We start from the raw sequence: 17,045 nt of genomic DNA on the forward strand, positions 1-17,045 counted from the left end.
AGGAATGCAGAAGAATACCAAACGCTGGTCAAAGACTCAGTGATGGCGGTACATGCCTTAGACACGGGACATAGAATAGATCTGGAGAATGTGGAAGTCTTAAGACGGGGACTGCGATTCACACCACAACGGCTGATAGCCGAGGCGGTGGAAATCACTATGCATCACAGCGTGAATAGAATCGAGGGTGTGGAGCTAGCGAGCGTATGGAAAGCGGTCTTAGATAAGCCGAGTTGACACGTGACGGTGTGGTTTTCAATCCACTTAGGATCATTAGAAAAAAAATCGGGGGTAGGGGTGGAAACCCCAACCGACCAAAGGTCACAGCATCCCTCCTACACAACTTTCTTAGCACTAGCTCACCCACACAGACTAACAGAAGGTTCAAACGAAGTTCAAGAGGAACCATCAAATGAACCGAACCAGAAGAACTAGACCCTAGGCAGGACCCAAACACATGTAGGTTTCCCCACCAACCCAACACTTGTTCAACCACTCTAACACACTAAAAATCCCTCGGCCGACACCCAACAGCTTGACTTAGCTGATTGGTTCTCCTTCCACCTTAAATCTCGATCAACCTCGGAACCTGGTCACTTGGCCTGACGAAGCTTTTGTGTCAAAAGCGAAACATTGTCCAGCAATAAATCTACCGATTGTCACCAAACTTTTTCGAAAACATGAAAAGTGTTATTTTTGTAGTGGAAGTTCCCATGACTCAGTTTTGTTTTTACTTTCACCTTAAGTTGGTTGCAAAGTGTCAGTTGCTTTCTGCGTCGAATAACGGAACAAATTAGGACGATAACAGGAGTATGGTTCTATAGAATACAAGGGCGTGAAGGACACAGTATTCCACACAGTTGGGGCCTTACACGTTTGCGATCAGCTGTAATCATTTAAAGGAGACCGAACCAAAACCGAAGCATACAACCCGACTAGATACAAAATTCTATACCAGAGATGTTCGCACTTGTACGTGCGCATAGTGAACCAAAAATACAAGTTGAGTTTTTCTATCTGGCATCAGCGTTGACGCCAATGAAGGCACCCATTTATTCAGGACACTTCCAACTAACCAAAGTTCACAGTATTTACTTTATTTTTAGTCAGCCGATTTTTTATCTGTTGATGAGAATCGAAAGCTTGTGAGTTACACTTCAGACACGTCCTATTTCCAGCGGTTGAAAAGACAACAGTTGAGGGTGAACTACTTACCCTACCATGCGATAACTTCATACAAGCTAAAGCAGTAACCCACTATTCGTAAGCGAAATTCAAACACACGGTACATCTGAGACGAAGCACTGGAACTTACCCTTGTCTTTGCCTTAGCTATGTAAACGGGGATAACCAAGACGTCCTTTGACTGTCCGCCGTGTGTGCACGGCAGTCTAATGCATTCACATCCTAGTAACACAAGTTTCACAACCTTTTGGAGCCCATGAGCCAGCTGACCATGTCTGTGGACATTGACTACGGACCACGAAAGCCGCCATCAAATGACTTGTCTAACAGCGGTAAGCAATTTAACACAATGACATGAATTTGCGTTTCATCGGCAACTGTCAGTATGTTCATTCCTCCGGGATGCGGCGGCCTTCCTAATACTGGTGATTTGTTTGATCTGTCCTCGACTGCAGTAGCTCAGGTGTACCGTGTAGCGCTATCTCCACATTCATGTTCCATCCTCCATTTAATTTTCAGAACCTGAGTGGATGATAATATCGTAACATTCATTTTCGAAATTCACATTCACGAATCTGCTATCGTTAACATTTCCAGGGCACATTTGGTTGCTCCCCTTTAGAGAGTGTCAAATTCATTTCTGTTCCGTATTTCAGACTGCATAGTCTCCTGTTCTGTACTCAGCATAACCCAATGCTTTCTATAATCGAATTTAAGGAATTGACGTTCTACAAGGGCATATATAATGAAAGATCTCATTCGATTCTGGAGCAGCAAGGCTTTGTTTATATCTTCAAGCTGAAACGGATATTGCAACAACGCTAAGATGTTCTTGATAGTGGTGACGAGAATTGAACTATTTCATGGCTTGAATCTGATGGACGACATATGCAACCATTTAGCTATTCTATTCGCCTTTGACAATACACGCAGGAATGTAGATGTATGGTATGGTAGTACTGTGGTCGCTCCTACCACAGGAATACTACCTTATGGACTGCTTGCTATCAACCATAAAAAGGTTGAGGCTAGGGAGTTTTGGAGCACAGTTCAACGAAACATAGTAAAAACGAAGAGCGGCGATGAGTGAACATCCCTAAAGAAGGTGCTGATTAACTCTAAATATTCCGGTATTTTCGTGTTCCGTTCAAAATGTTTGATGAGAATGAAGGCTGATCACGTGACCACGGACTTTCAGACATTGTTCGGGTCACAAGGATTGATGAGAATGAAAGCTGATCACGTGACATTGTATAGAGCCCGATCTGGACAACAGGGGTTTTAGTGCAGTTGACCGAATGCGGTGAGCTTGACTCAGCAATCTAGAGCGGGCTCATATATATATATATATGTATATATATATATATATATTGTACATTATCATTTCGGGGTTAGCGCTTTGATCTTTCCTACGGTTATCCGTTTATGTCCGCAAGACAGATGCTGCAATAAGCCGTAGGTGGTAGAGAACAGCCATTTGGGCTCTCCAGGATAGTCAACTCTTTCCAGACAGGTCTCTTTCACAAGACTTCCACATTGTACCGACCGATATGGGTCAATTGGACAACATGCTTTTCAGAAAGTCACAGGTGACCTAGACCCTCCAGCTTGTTTCTGATGAGCTATGAATCAGGGAGAAGTGGACTTTATGTTGCCAGAAAAACATAAATGGATGCTGATAACCAAACTGTCGATGGAAACCAAGGAAAACAGATGAAGTAAATTAGCCTTACTATCAGCACTGTGTCAAATAACCTCCAGGTAACAGCGCTTTACAAAATTCACAAGCACATATACTGGTGTTTCAATTACCTCACCCTTCGTAAGCAACTTGCTTTGAGCTAGTCAAAGAAAAGAATAGCGATAAATCCCGAGGAGTTTGGTAGCATCCCAGAACACTTCACAGCCATTTCTTAGAAAATAAGATGTCCGGTGACATCTTTCAGGTCCATACCCAGTTACCACAACAGCGTTTCAATGTGGATACCTTACCCACACTGGGTACTCACTTAACTACCCCGCGATGACTTCAAGAAACCATCTGACCTTCCAAGATTTGAAAAGGACAGTTTGCATTTAACTGCCATGACCCACATAGAAAAAGGTGTATTTCCGGATGAACAGATATCGAAACGGGGGAAGAACTTAATCCACTTACCCAAGACTGACAGATTTGGATGATTGACGGTGCTAGTGAAATAGAATCCATCGCATCGACGAGCCCAAGTGTTCTGGACATGGATGGCTTTTGTGACGTAGTTTGGTGGATATGTATTAATGTAACACAATATTCGTGGCTTTCTTATCGTGGTCCAGGGATAGACAGTTCTTGAAACTTTGGTAATAGCACAATTAATTGGCTTCTCCTTTCCTGTCCATTGAAGTATGCCAAAATATAGATGCCCAAATACCATACCAATTAGAAGAGGAAAGGAACTTCTAAGCCAATGCCTGACCGAACAGTGATGTCTACTTGTATCCATCAGGCATTGGATCTGAGAGTGATTATCCTTTCAGCGGTTTATCGTGATCAGCACTTAACGGAATCGTGCTGCTTCACTGATCTGCTAGCGCCATGATGTGATTGGCTGGTTCAAGAGACAGACCGCATTGATACGTGGAGTGGTGTGCTGTGCTGGGCAGTTAAACAGCCAATAGGAGTGCGGAAAACACACATGTCATTGGGTGATAGCGAGGGCGCCTCAAAGTCTGGCTCAATGTTGTCAGTCTTGGTGACTGGTGTTCAGCCATTTCTAATCAATTCCGATTTGGTTGCACTGGGGCTAATTTGCTTGACCCCTTCTAACTTCGCACTGTAGAGGTTGACCAAGTTTGATCGGGTTGGTTGTCCCATCTGGGTGACTCAATCGCACATAGCAAACTCAAGCTGCATTTAAACATAATTGGAGTACCCTAAACTAGTTCGTGGGTGGTGGTTCAGAACTCGCGTCTTCCACACTACAATAATCCGTTTTTTGCACTGGGATCTGTGACCCCAAATTTGAAAATTGGCACTTCTGCGTTTTTATGCTTTCGACATTTCTGGTGGAAATATCTTCGCTTATTGCTATTTCTCTTCTATCATGCTGCTCATATTCCAACCAATCACGAAAAGTACGTTTTACATACCCCTTCATAATCATTCATCTGAAGAAAGGTTTCGAATGACAAACACATTGTGCTACACTGGGGAATGGGTTGTAAACACGCTCAGATTGATGACAGTGTTGGAACAAGTGTCAACATAGTAAAGTTCGTTATATGCGAAGGTGGTTGCATTTTAAAGGTCTTTTTTATGCAAACTTATCCGACCAGTTTTTTGAAATCAATACTCCTGGAGAGTTTTGTGCCACAAATTAGTGTATCAGAAAGTAATCGGTGTTGTTTGCTGTCATCTCCACCATTATTCAACTGCATTATTTTTGCTCAAAAGTCTTCTATCTCTAGCACGGTCAGTCAAAACAAATTAAGACAGGGGGCTTTTGGTTGTCTTCATGGTGTTACCACTCTAGATAAAGCTTTCCATTTTTCGTTACTAGTTGACAGTTTGCCCTGGTCTTTTGAAGCTTCGTCGAAGCTGTACGCATTTCCTCATTCGTCGTTTTACAAGTATTCAGTCCTAAACAGGGTTAGACATGTAGTGACAGCACCCTTTTACAGAGGAATTTTCACGGGAGAAGGGGTACTTTTTCTGGTCCAGATTTTCTCCTGATAACTTGGTGTTAATAAGAATACCCCTACGGAGGTGATTTTTTGAGCTAAAAGCGATTTGCAAAGACTTGCTTCGATCCACCAAGTCGTCCACAAATAACCAGTATCGTTTAAGCAGTCTGTAGCTCTCCATTGTTCAGTTAACCACGTCGATATAACAACATTCCGAAGGAGGAAATATACACTCATTCGCAAACTAATTTGGTTTTTTTCGAGAGACTCACCTGGAACCGAGCCGGACCTCTCGTTTGTAATGTTCTCAGTTTTTTTCGGAGACTCACCTGGAACCGAGCCGGACCTCTCGTTTGTAATGTTCTCAGGCATTCCGAAGGCCCTGGTTGGGTATCACGCACGGGAGGACATAGGGGTTGAAGACTTGGAGCTTCAGGCCTGACTTCCATGTGCATTACAATGAATTGTTTGCTGTTCGTTCATAAGGCTCTGGTGGTAATGGATCATGTCTTCTAATGGCTGCTTTTTGTGTTACTTTATGTACATGCAAAACTTTCTTACCCTCTGTTCGGTATTCTAGCTACAGTTAGTGCTTGGCAAGATATCCTACGGCCATTGTTAGGGCACACTAGCTGGCAAGGTTATTGATTATTTGTTGATTTCTTATTTATGGCTTATTTTAGAACCAGCAGAAAGAGCTGTATATGTCACCCCTACCCTTATGTCACTACATTTTTTTGACATCGTGCGAATAGGAGTGAAGTTGGGGATGATAACCGAGGTAAAGGAGGTTGCGTGCCTTTTCCTGTATGGCACTTCAAATAGTTGAACGCACCATCACTTTTACTCACCACTGTTTTTTGGCTTGTTCGCCGAGCTGGGCACAACCATTAACCCACCGCTACGCACCACTACACTCCCCAATAACGCACTGGTAATGTCACCTCGATTGGTGATGAAGCGGTTGCAATCGAATTGCACAGCTCAGCGAACAAGCCACCGACCATCTACGCTACCTGAGCTACCAACATTTTTCTCTATAGAAAACTCACCACTGTCTACACATTTTATAAGAATGCACCAGCTTTCCAAGGTCATTTGTTTAGTTCGAGTTTCACTGTCGTTGATGGAGAACTTTTCGCGATGCGGATGAAGATGCCACGACCTGAAGAAATTCGAGATCTATTGATCAGACTGGACCTGCAGACCACTCGTAGTTTGTAACAATGATTTTTGAGAAAATCTTGAATCCCAAAAAGGTCAAACCACTATTTTTTTTATGCCGCCAATGTGCAGGAAACATATGAACCAACACAACGAGCCCCTGGATTGACCCATCAAGTACGACTCTCTGCTTCTGTTAGAAATTCTAAAAAGCTAAGTAAACTTAGTCGCATTCCGTAGTTGTTTACTGAGTATAAGTTATCGCAGCACCCGAAACCATAATAAACCATATGTTAAATTCTATTAACTTCATCCTCCGCCCTCTTTTCAATTCCGTCCCAATGTGATAAGTTTAGTTTCCGAAAAATAGCACATCAATTTCACTCAACAAGTCCTTCCGAAACCATGACTTCCCAATCGGTTCCAAACGTTTTCATACACATTCTGTGCGCACATGTGAAACGGAGTCTAAAATTTTAGATGTGATTTGATCTTACATTTAATGGAGACAATTCGCAAGTAATCAAGACAGTAATATGATGACATTCTGCTTTGTGGATTGTATGAATACAGGTCACAGTAACTCTTCTCCATTTGCAGAAAGATCACAGTTGGCGTAATATGAACATGAGACATGAATGCTCACTTGATGTCCAGATGAGGCAGAGGAGACAAGGATTAGTTTGATCGATGCAGAACAATAACCCAAGTCATGGGGTGAACGGTGCTTAAAGTGATCTTCAGAACAGAGGGACCAGTCCGAATAGTTGAAGAACATAGGAGTACCACACTCACAAACCACCTTGTACCCGTTCCCTCTCTTGTTGTCCTAGATCTACGTCACTCTGTCCCAACCGAATTCGGTTGTGTTTTGAAATCGTATAAGCTGCCCCCCACTAATACGCGTAGTTATCTATCTTTAGGCTGGCTCGTTTTTTCTCGATGTTTTTTCTCCATCGGTCATACCCTGGCGAAAAACACAACACGAATTGTGCTGTAAGCTTTGGTAGACAGAGTAAGAACCATACCGCCTAAAAGTCTCGGCCATGTGTCGGAAAGGATTTTCGAGTGGAACGGAGAGTCCTTAGGGTGGCATAGGCTATGGCTGTATCCATACGAAGTCCGTTTGCAATAATGCGGAATCCCATTTTAGTTATGCGTGACGACAAGACCTACTGGTGACAGCTACGTGCCTTATTAAATGAAGCGAAATACACTCGCCTGCAGGTAAATTTGATTTTGCGAGGGAACTACCAGAAACCCGACTGAATCTCTCGTTTGTGATGTTTCTAAGCAACAGAATGTGCTGCACTAGACCACCTCACGTTTCAGTTGGTATGATATTCAAAGTATCGCGACACATGTATAGACGTAATACTCTACTTATGAGGCTGCTGAAAATTATTCTACAGCCCACGACCGGTTTCGTCCTTTTTGGGGCTCATCAGATTAGCCAGTCCCCGAGTTTCCATCGCCCGGGAGCCATTTTAATTGGGAAAATGGGGAATAACGAAGGAAATGACGTCATCTTGACAACGAGAAATGTTTGCAATAGTGCTGATCTTGCCATCAGACGTGTTTACAGGATTCGTGCGCATCAACCGCGAAAGCATAGGGCATACGGATGAAAGTAGTCGATATGAATCTTGCAATAAATGGTGACGTCATTCTTAGGGTGATGGAATTGTGGTTTAAGTTATTTTTTCACACAAGAAGTTTTCACATGTTTCTCCTTCCTTATTTTCGAGTTTGGTAACTCCTTACTTCAGATCACGTGACAAAACCTGAAACCCCTTTTAGTACCATGAGTTGGGAATCGAAAACAAGACAACGAAAAAAGCAAAGATCTCAGAAAGTTGGTAATCACCTCCAAACGGGCTGATGAGAGGTTACAATTAATCGATAGTTGAACGAGGGCAAAGATCTCTATACTTATAAAGGCGGGATGGGGTTAGTCCCGAAAACCTGAAGTTAAGATCGTCACCTTCATTGGCTTGGTACGTATCCTCAGCGAGGTTTAACGTTTGACTGCTCCCAAGTAGTCAATTCTGTAGCAGACTCATCTGACTGGCTGAGCTGAAAAAGTTGAGATACCCCATCCGATAGTGTCTCATTAGTAGTGGTTTGTTGATTGTTTGTTGATCAGGTGATGGCTGATCTACGTACAGGCCAAGTACCAAACTCGACGAAGGGATCAACTGCTACCTGATCAGCTGAGAACCCAGCCGACTGTATGGATCCGTGCAGTGGTTCTTCAAATAAGAAACATAATTGAATATGATCACTCAAAGAGGATGGGTAATCTGTAGAGAATCAACAGATGGATCTGTCTCATTAGAGGCACACGGGTTTTGCATATTATTCATGGAAGTGAACATGTGTATGCACGACTGAAGTGAACGCACAAACGACAGCCTACTGCTGATCTGGTTGGGTTTCCTTCGAACGCACCGCACCGTGCACAGTCAGACGAACGAACAAATTTTATGACGTGCTGTGCAACACAATTGCAATGTTTCCGCAGCATGGTGCGCATTTTGGGTTAGCTGATGAACGCACCGTAAAACTTCACTCTGGTCCGCTATTTTTTTCATTAAAGAACACTGGAAACTTCTGTCTGTCCCTCCAAATAAACCAACCCATTGGATTTGGTGCGCATTGGCTGCTATTTGTGTTGGCATAAAATCGATAGGCTCTCAGTTGTGTTCCTCGACATAAACTCTCAGGATGTTTGGATATTCTGCACAAAAGGGAAATGAGATCACCATTGACAGGGGCAGCGTCGGATCCCAAAATAATAATTGAAGGTTCTTGGTTCTTAAGCTTCCCACTTGATTTTTCTTCACAATATTACGAAGTTAGGAACTGGAGGGATTTGCGTGCACAGAAGACAAAGATAGCAAGTTAGTTTCCCGTCTAGTCGGTTATTAAGCCGATTAGTCGAGCAATTTCTCTTAGTGGGCATTTATCATGCCCAAACGCCATGACAACAAGGAAATAGGGACACCCGTGAAGGCTGCTCGACTTCAGTTGGGTTTTATGCCTGTGACAACCTGCCCGCGATCGGCTGCAACTATTTGAGTAGGTCAAACAACCTCGTCATGGGAACAGTTCTCATGAATTCCGGGCTATAAATGAGAATCCACAGACCGATTCTGTTTCGAAATCCTTAGAATGACCGGGACACTACTAAACTGATCGATAGACCTTTCTGGTTCTGAGTGGCCGCTCATATGCTGCACGTCACCTTCCGAAACGGAATCATCCTCCAGGATGAACTGGTTTGAGCAACTGGGAAATTTAATTCAATAGGACATTCAGTTAAGTAGAAAGCCCCTGCTTGCATAAAAGGAAATATCCTAGAAAGGGCGACTGTCAGTAAATAGGGGAGATGATTACATCTAAGATGGTCAAATCGTTTGACTGAGATTAATTGAAAGGTCAAAACGCTTCAACTTCAGCCATCCAAGCTTGCTGAGGGGAAGCAGTAAAACAAACCGAAACATGCTGCTGGTGAGATGTATTCAGCACATTCGTAAATATTGATCTAAGGAATCGAACTGACCTAGCGAACCCGCTCTCCGACTGTTTTGTCGCCGACTAGAAATTCAATCATTAGAGCATGAACATCAAGTGTCAGAAGAGTGAAAACCGCAGGAGCTGTTTGATTTCCAGTATGGTCACCGACAGAATAGATGAGTCGACTGTGACGTCACAATTAGGAGAGTGGGAGTGCCCAGCTGTCGTGAAGTTTACTTCGTAATTATGCTTATCCGTAAATAAAACCACTTGACTGACTGTTTGAGGAGGGATTAATAAACAATCGGTAGTTTTTAACTGGATAGCTTTTCGCTTTCGATACGAGGGCTTCATCAGGCCAAGTAAGCAGGTCACCAAATTGGCCAGGTTATAAGACAGACGGAGGACCAACCAGTAGAACTTCTTTATATAATCGCAATAGATCAGCGGTGAGCGTCAATTGAGAGCTCTTGCCGATTAGTGTGGTTGCCAAGATCTTGCACCGATGGGTTGTGGGAGTTTCAAATTAGCCCTGATCGGGTTTAAGGCCTTAATCTTCCACTTCAGGGTGATTCAGTTGATTCACCGCGGGTGCCACTGGTAGATTTCGCTGGTCTTTGTGGGCTTGTGAGTGCTCCAACAATCTAGTTGGGGGCAGGGACGGTGGATGCGGTCAAATGGAATTCAGATGATGACCACTCCTGATAACCACACACACCAATACGTGTCAGGTCGACTGATCCAAAGCCGTTCTCCACGCGCTTGCCAGTTCCACGCCTACTGTTCTGTTAGCACTGGGATGTTTGGTGACTTCTACCGTCTAGGCCATCAGTCTCTATGACGTGGACCGTAGTCCTCACCTCAAAAGCTCAGCATTTTCTAAATTTATTATTTGTCCCGTGTCCAGCGCATGTTCTGCACTTGCCGTATCTCTTAGTAACGCTCGATATTCATCCACGTTTCTCGACTTCCTGTTTATTTCCATCTTGTGTTCTCCGATTCTGGTGTGAAGTTCCCTGACCATCTGTTCTATGTAGTTCTTGGTGCAGTCGTTACACTTAATTTTGTACATGAGCTTAGTGTATGAGCCAAGTGAAATCTTGACTTTAGCTGACAAAAAGTGTGACTTTTGGAGGACAAAGGTCAATATGCTAAATATTGGACTGAGAAATCCAGGTGGACACGACAGGCGCAGCCGGTACGTCGTACGTCTAACTCAAGCCACTGAGCGCAGGAAGGGTAGTCTGCCAGCTAGGCTATCCAGCGCGTTTTTCTCTGTCACACCTATGCATTTGACCTGTGCCCATCAGTCGTTCCAACTCCACCCAGCAGTATAATACTCGAAAAATATCCGTGCCATTATTGAGGAAGTATCTCTACTTCTACAATGGGCCGGAGATTAATTCTGTGTAGACGTTCAGAAGGCGTTGAGGGTAAACCAGTAGAACAGCGTGTACCCAACCATGACTTCATCCCTGGCAACTCAGTTGGTACGTCTCCCGTTGGTTAAGCGCGCAATCGGTTGTGAGTTGACACTTTGCTCAAGCTATTTGTATGTCGAATTCTCATTTCGGAGGAGTTCATTTCTGAACCACTACTAGTCATACCTTTATTCCCTGTGAGTGTGAGCTCGGTGTGCTCATGTAACTCTACTTGAGTTGCTGAAAATTGCAATTCTTACCGATATGCCGACACCAGCGAGCCGTATGTATGAGCAGTGTGTACTATTTCATGGTGACCATTGCAGTTGATGAAGAGTGGATTTCTTCGCTAGCTCCAGTAACGTGCTCGTAGAATGTTCAGTCGCCGACCCCGAGTAATACATTGGTTGGTTTGTTCGCTGAGCTGAGCAATTTGGTTGATATATCCGGTGGGGTGAATGGGAGATTTGACTCAGTTTAGATTATCCTACTCGTTCGTGGTTTGTTTTGGACCGAATGTACCTTGGATGTTGTGTTGGGGGTTTAGTGAGACTGGTATACAGTATACAGCAAGTAGTTTTTAGTCAAGAGTGAAATAAGATCTCGACAAATACGCATGCAGATTTGATTTTTACGGGAGACTCAGATGAGTCCAGCTCGACCGCCAGGTTACAATGATCCATTTCAGTTGTATTTGCCGCACTAGGCCTCTTCGTTTTTCATTTGGTGCGATACTCGAGATATCGCTGTCAAAGAGTTTTCAACAACCTTTTGAATAGCCTGTTACTTTTACATATAGGGTAATTTTCGGATGGCATTCATGCGAAGAAACTAGTTAGGAAGTTTAAGGCTTGTTGCTTGATCTAACTAGCTTTGTCTTATCCAAAAAGTCATCTTGCTGTTGGTGATTCCCCGCCATGGACCACTGGTGCCTTTTGTTTAAAGCCGGTTGCTTTCGGAGAGCGGGTAACCAACCGAAGTAATCAACCGAATTTCTAGTTTTACATGACAACCTAACAAAACTCAAGGGAGCCATTCAACTTTTTTAGTCAATGCAGTTAGTCTGTCTGGGTTCTGTTTTACTCTCTCTATTTAAGCCTGTTCAACATATAGGTTTCATAGAAAACAGGAAAGATGGGTTGCTACTAGCGATATGAATGCCCAGTTCCTTCACAAAATCTCATCAACTGAATCAGATACTCCATGGTTTTCTTGTGAGCTGTATTCACTATATGAACTGTCTGAATGGTCATCAGTAAATTTATCATCAAATACTATTTGCGAAAAGGCGGTTATTATAAATTTGCTGGCAAATGAAGGTTGTTTCGTTCAGTAGTCGATTAAATCGATGGGTTGCACAGTCGGTGACTCAGATTTGATGAACTTAGGTTTTTCCATCTTCGTAGTGTTTATAAAAGCCTATGTTATTAAGGTACTCAGTCTATATTGACCGTAATGGAGGAGGTGAATTGATAGCGGCTCCGAAAAAGGAGGTATTCGTTTACGATTCAGCATAATCGAGCAGGACTTATTCGTAATAAGTTCCGCCCCTCGGTAACACGGAGCTTGGATGGGAATTACGGTTCAGAATAATCCACCCCGTTTCAACCGGTACGACTCAAGGATGCATGAAACGGGACGAATACGTAGCTGTGCCGCATGACGTTTTTTAGACTGAACAGAACGATATTGCAGTGGAGGAGCAGTTTGTTACGTGCGAACTGGTCGCCTAAGGACGCGAACTATTCAACCGAAATACGAGCCGCAAAACTGTGCTTCCGTTGAACGACTGAGCCCATAATAGTTGTGAGTGTTCATAATGTTGACGGAAAAACTGGACTAGCCAGGGTTTTACTCCTGTTCCGTGTTATTTTTGAGAACATACATACATACATACATACATACATACAAACATACATACATACATACATACATACAAACATACATACATACATACATACATACAAACATACATACATACATACATACATACAAACATACATACATACATACATACATACAAACATACATACATACATACATACATACAAACATACATACATACATACATACATACATACATACATACATTACGTACCAGTCACAGGAACACCCTTTATGCAGAAAGTTCAGATGCCACACTCATTATGCGATATCAAGTACGCATACAGGGGGTAACTAGTAGAATTGAAGCTCATCATCAACTTATCAAAGATAAACGGAAACCAAGTGTCACGCCGAATTTCGTATGCATTTCTCAATTTCAGAGAACAGTTTTCGGGGGATACGGGGGAACGTACAGTAGTACCAGAAGTGCTGAACATTTCCAATCTCTTGGGAGGGGGTTCGAACAGTTTTCCCATCATCCCAAAGGACCCGGGCGTAGTGGCCCTTTTTGGGGTGTGTGGGAGTTTCGTAGTCGGGGAAACAAAGTCGGAGTCTAATACAGACAGAGAATTTTGCCTGACTAACTGTCGATTAAGGCAGACGATTCAGTAGTCAAGGAGCCATGGGACCGTTAGTTTTACCGGACTTTTAACATAAATGTGTTGTCCGACCACAAAATGAGGATGTTCACCTCTTTACTGAAACAGTTAGGTCAACATAGAAGGATCGGAAGCTTGGTAATTTCGTTGACACTTTCAGACGGCTACCTATGGACTAGGTGTCCACCGGCTATGTCCGAACAGGTGGTCTGATGATCTAGCATAGAGTTGCAAACTTCAGATATTCATCTGACTACTCGTGAGTAGCCAAGCTCGTCTGAGTAGTCACCGATTCACACGCAGAAGCAGTACATGGGTTTGAGGTGACGTGTAGCATGCCCACTCTGTATCAATGACAGCCCTTGACTTGATGATCATCAGATGCTCCTCTAGGATAGACTACCAATCAGATAAAAGTTGTCCGGTCACTAGGAGCAAGTTGACTAACTTAATCAGTCGAATGATAGTGAGACCGATAATTACAGAATAAATCAAGTTCACCCGTTAAACAAACTGGTGATCGGACGCGTGGGCCACATGCGACAGTCTGAAAATGACTGAATGTGTAGGTGTCAGTTAAGTACTGAGGTGGTAGCGCATTTGCTACTCGGTGTTAGTACATGACACCTTAGGTGCCGCCTGGCACTCAGGTGCACTCACCTCAGCAAAAAAACCGAGTATACTGACCGGAAAAGTCAGCTATCGATTGTGGAGGAAAGGCCCTCAACTTCCTCTGGGATCTGCCTACATTCACATAGAAAGCGCCATTCAAGCTTTCCGCTAAACGGCGGCAAGCTTATTGACTTCATGTGCAACAATACCGTAATATGAAACCTCGCGGGAAACGGGACACACGTAAGCCGACTGTAACAATAAATGAAAAGAATGCCACGAGAGGTCATCGAATATCCCGATAGTTCATTATTCTGCTACATCCTGAGAGGGGACTGAAGAAAAAGTTGTCAATCGGTCACTACGTGAGCAAGAACCACGCACATTTGCGCTTTCGTGTCAGGTTACTCAGTGTTCGCAAACAAAGAATTCACTGCCGGTTTGTACACAATGAAGTCACAGTGTTTTTAGGGCAAGGTAAACTCGACGGTCCTCGTTCCTCTCCGTCCCTCTAACGAGCATGCGTCTACTCTCGCCTGTCACTTAAAAAACAGGCACTATCAACATGTTCTTATCAGCTAGTGGATTCGTGTTAGGTTACTCAGTGTTCGCAAACAAAGAATTCACTGCCGGTTTGTACACAATGAAGTCACAGTGTTTTTAGGGCAAGGTAAACTCGACGGTCCTCGTTCCTCTCCGTCCCTCTAACGAGCATGCGTCTACTCTCGCCTGTCACTTAAAAAACAGGCACTATCAACATGTTCTTATCAGCTAGTGGACTGTCACATTTACGTGCCTGTTAGTTAAATTTCGACAGTAGCGCAATGAGAGAAACCCACGTTTCCATTGGTCAAGTTTTTAGCTTTATGTGCAACGAGATGCATTTTTGAAGGCGTTTTTTCATGCCAGTGATTGTGGCATGCAACACTTGCATGCATCGAAGCGCAACCACCTAGCTGAACAAACGACCCAGCAGTCAGTCTCATTAGCCATACATTCTTAAACAGCTAGACAAATTCAGCGTCATACTGGTGACGTATGGATGACTGACGACTCCAGTGTAAGTTGTCTTGACAGGTTTCAACGACAGGAGATTTATCTGTTGCGTTCACTGTCACCAGTATATGCTCGTCAAAATAATGCAGTTAGAGCAGTGTTCCGCATCCGAAACTAACCTTTACAGCGTGCGGACATTCATGGACTGAATTCGAAAAGTCACGTTCACTGGCTAAAAATATTTGGGACAATGGATGCGATATGGTTTGTGCTTTTAGTGACGGACGGGAATAGGTGCTTCCTGATAAAACAACGAGTACTGTAGAGTTTACCTTGCCCTAGTAACACTGTAACTCGACCATGTACCCATTGGCAGTGAATTTTTTGTTTGAGAACATTGAATAACCCAACACAAGAGCGCAACTGTTCGTGGTTCTTACTCACGTGGTGAGCAACTGGCTATTCGGCCAGCCCCCGCTTTAGCTAGCTTGGCGTTTCCTATGTTAACATGCGCAGGTGCTCCAGATACGAGAGAAAGCTGGGATCCACTCCTACATAAGTAGTATCCTATTGCACTCGTATTTACGAAGATCAAATTGGAGCAGAGGAAACCGAAGTTGACCCCAGTGGGCTTGGATTTTGATCAGTCGAACCGAATTCTCCACACGAAGTGCACTAAGTAAGCTCTAGTTGTTAGCTCCGATGTACTAATTTCTATGAGAATTCTGCACTACTCAGCTTTTATCATATTTAAATCGTGCTTGTTTTGCGAGAAGGCCTGCGGTCCAGCTGTTACAGTATTTGAGGTATCGCAGTATATTTTCACAAAGGAAACTACTCACGAGGTTGCTTAAAACTTTTCGACGGCCCACAGCCGGTTTCACTCTTCGAAAAGTGTGAAAATGTACTGCTATAACGTGCTAACTGAATCATGAGGCGGCCTGTTTGCAGCACATTCAGTTGTAGAAAACTAGATTGATTTGCAAATTAGTGTATTTATCGAAAACAGTCCAGTTTGGGTTCAAGTATAACCTGAGGTTGACGGAAACTCGGGGACTGCGCCTACCTGATGAGCCCCAAGAAGGGCGGAACCGGTCGTGGTTTGTCAGAGAGCTTTCAGCAACCTTGTGAGTAGTTTCCTTTATGAAAAGGAATTGTATTATTTCATGGTTCATGTGCCTGGATAGACCATTACCTGAACGGTTTGAAGAATGTAAGTGATAGAAGGACTGATTCCCCTTGCATCCAAATGTTGGCTACTGATATGATGTGAGGCATATTCAGGTTTTCAACCACCAAATTCCCGGATACGTCGTTCGTGTCGGATGGTGTCCAAAAATTCGCAACGCGCTACTTGGAAAACGGATGTGTGGTTATGCAGCAGGTACTTTGGACGCGGTAAACAGCTAAGACCATCGAATGTGGTGTGCTATCCATTGTCTCTGCACGATAAATCATCATTTATCGACGGGAGTTTTGTCCTGTATGCCTAGTTCAGGACGGCGCAGACAGCTAGGTGGACAGCGTGTGACTAGGCAGAAGGGTGCGGAAGAGATAACGAATGGTCTGCGTATTGTCTAGCGCTGTCTATCTTCTAGGACCACTCAGCTGGCGACAATGCTAGAAATGGCGACTGATCGGTCCTAGCATTTTATTTCCAGATTGCGTGATGGAGTGACTGTAGGTTCAGACGCCGACTGCTTGCTTTAGGCTCATACGAGGTCAACCCCTAATCCACTCTTCTCTTTTCTCCGGTCTGGGGTTTTAGTATAGTTAAATAAACTCTACTTTGGTACGGCAGTGGTGTTGCCGTCTCTGGTGATAAGGAACGGTTGTTCTAACGCCAGATGGCTCACGTTTATCCAGTTAAGCTGGTTTTACCTGAACATAAGTAGCAATTATGCCAACCCACTTAAGTTAAAATGAGCAAACGAATGCTCACGCTTTTCGCTCTCCAAGTTTTGGTAAAGCTCTTCTGCAGGTGAAATGGCTCGCTGAG

At 43.7% G+C, this 17,045-nt stretch overlaps 1 protein-coding gene across 1 annotated transcript in view; it reads right to left on the minus strand.

The window, feature by feature from the left end:
* Positions 1–3,750, minus strand: part of T265_08846 (hypothetical protein) — a gene marked incomplete at both ends in the record, with an annotated part of 85,019 nt that extends 81,269 nt beyond the window's left edge. Inside the window, one exon of the mRNA XM_009174758.1 lies at positions 3,344–3,750. Within this exon, the coding sequence (XP_009173022.1) occupies positions 3,344–3,668 (325 nt within the window). The remainder of the gene's footprint in view (positions 1–3,343) is intronic.
* Between the last annotated feature and the right edge of the window lie 13,295 nt (positions 3,751–17,045).

The sequence above is a fragment of the Opisthorchis viverrini genome (genome assembly GCF_000715545.1).
Source record: "Opisthorchis viverrini unplaced genomic scaffold opera_v5_239, whole genome shotgun sequence".
Taxonomy (NCBI): domain Eukaryota; kingdom Metazoa; phylum Platyhelminthes; class Trematoda; order Opisthorchiida; family Opisthorchiidae; genus Opisthorchis; species Opisthorchis viverrini.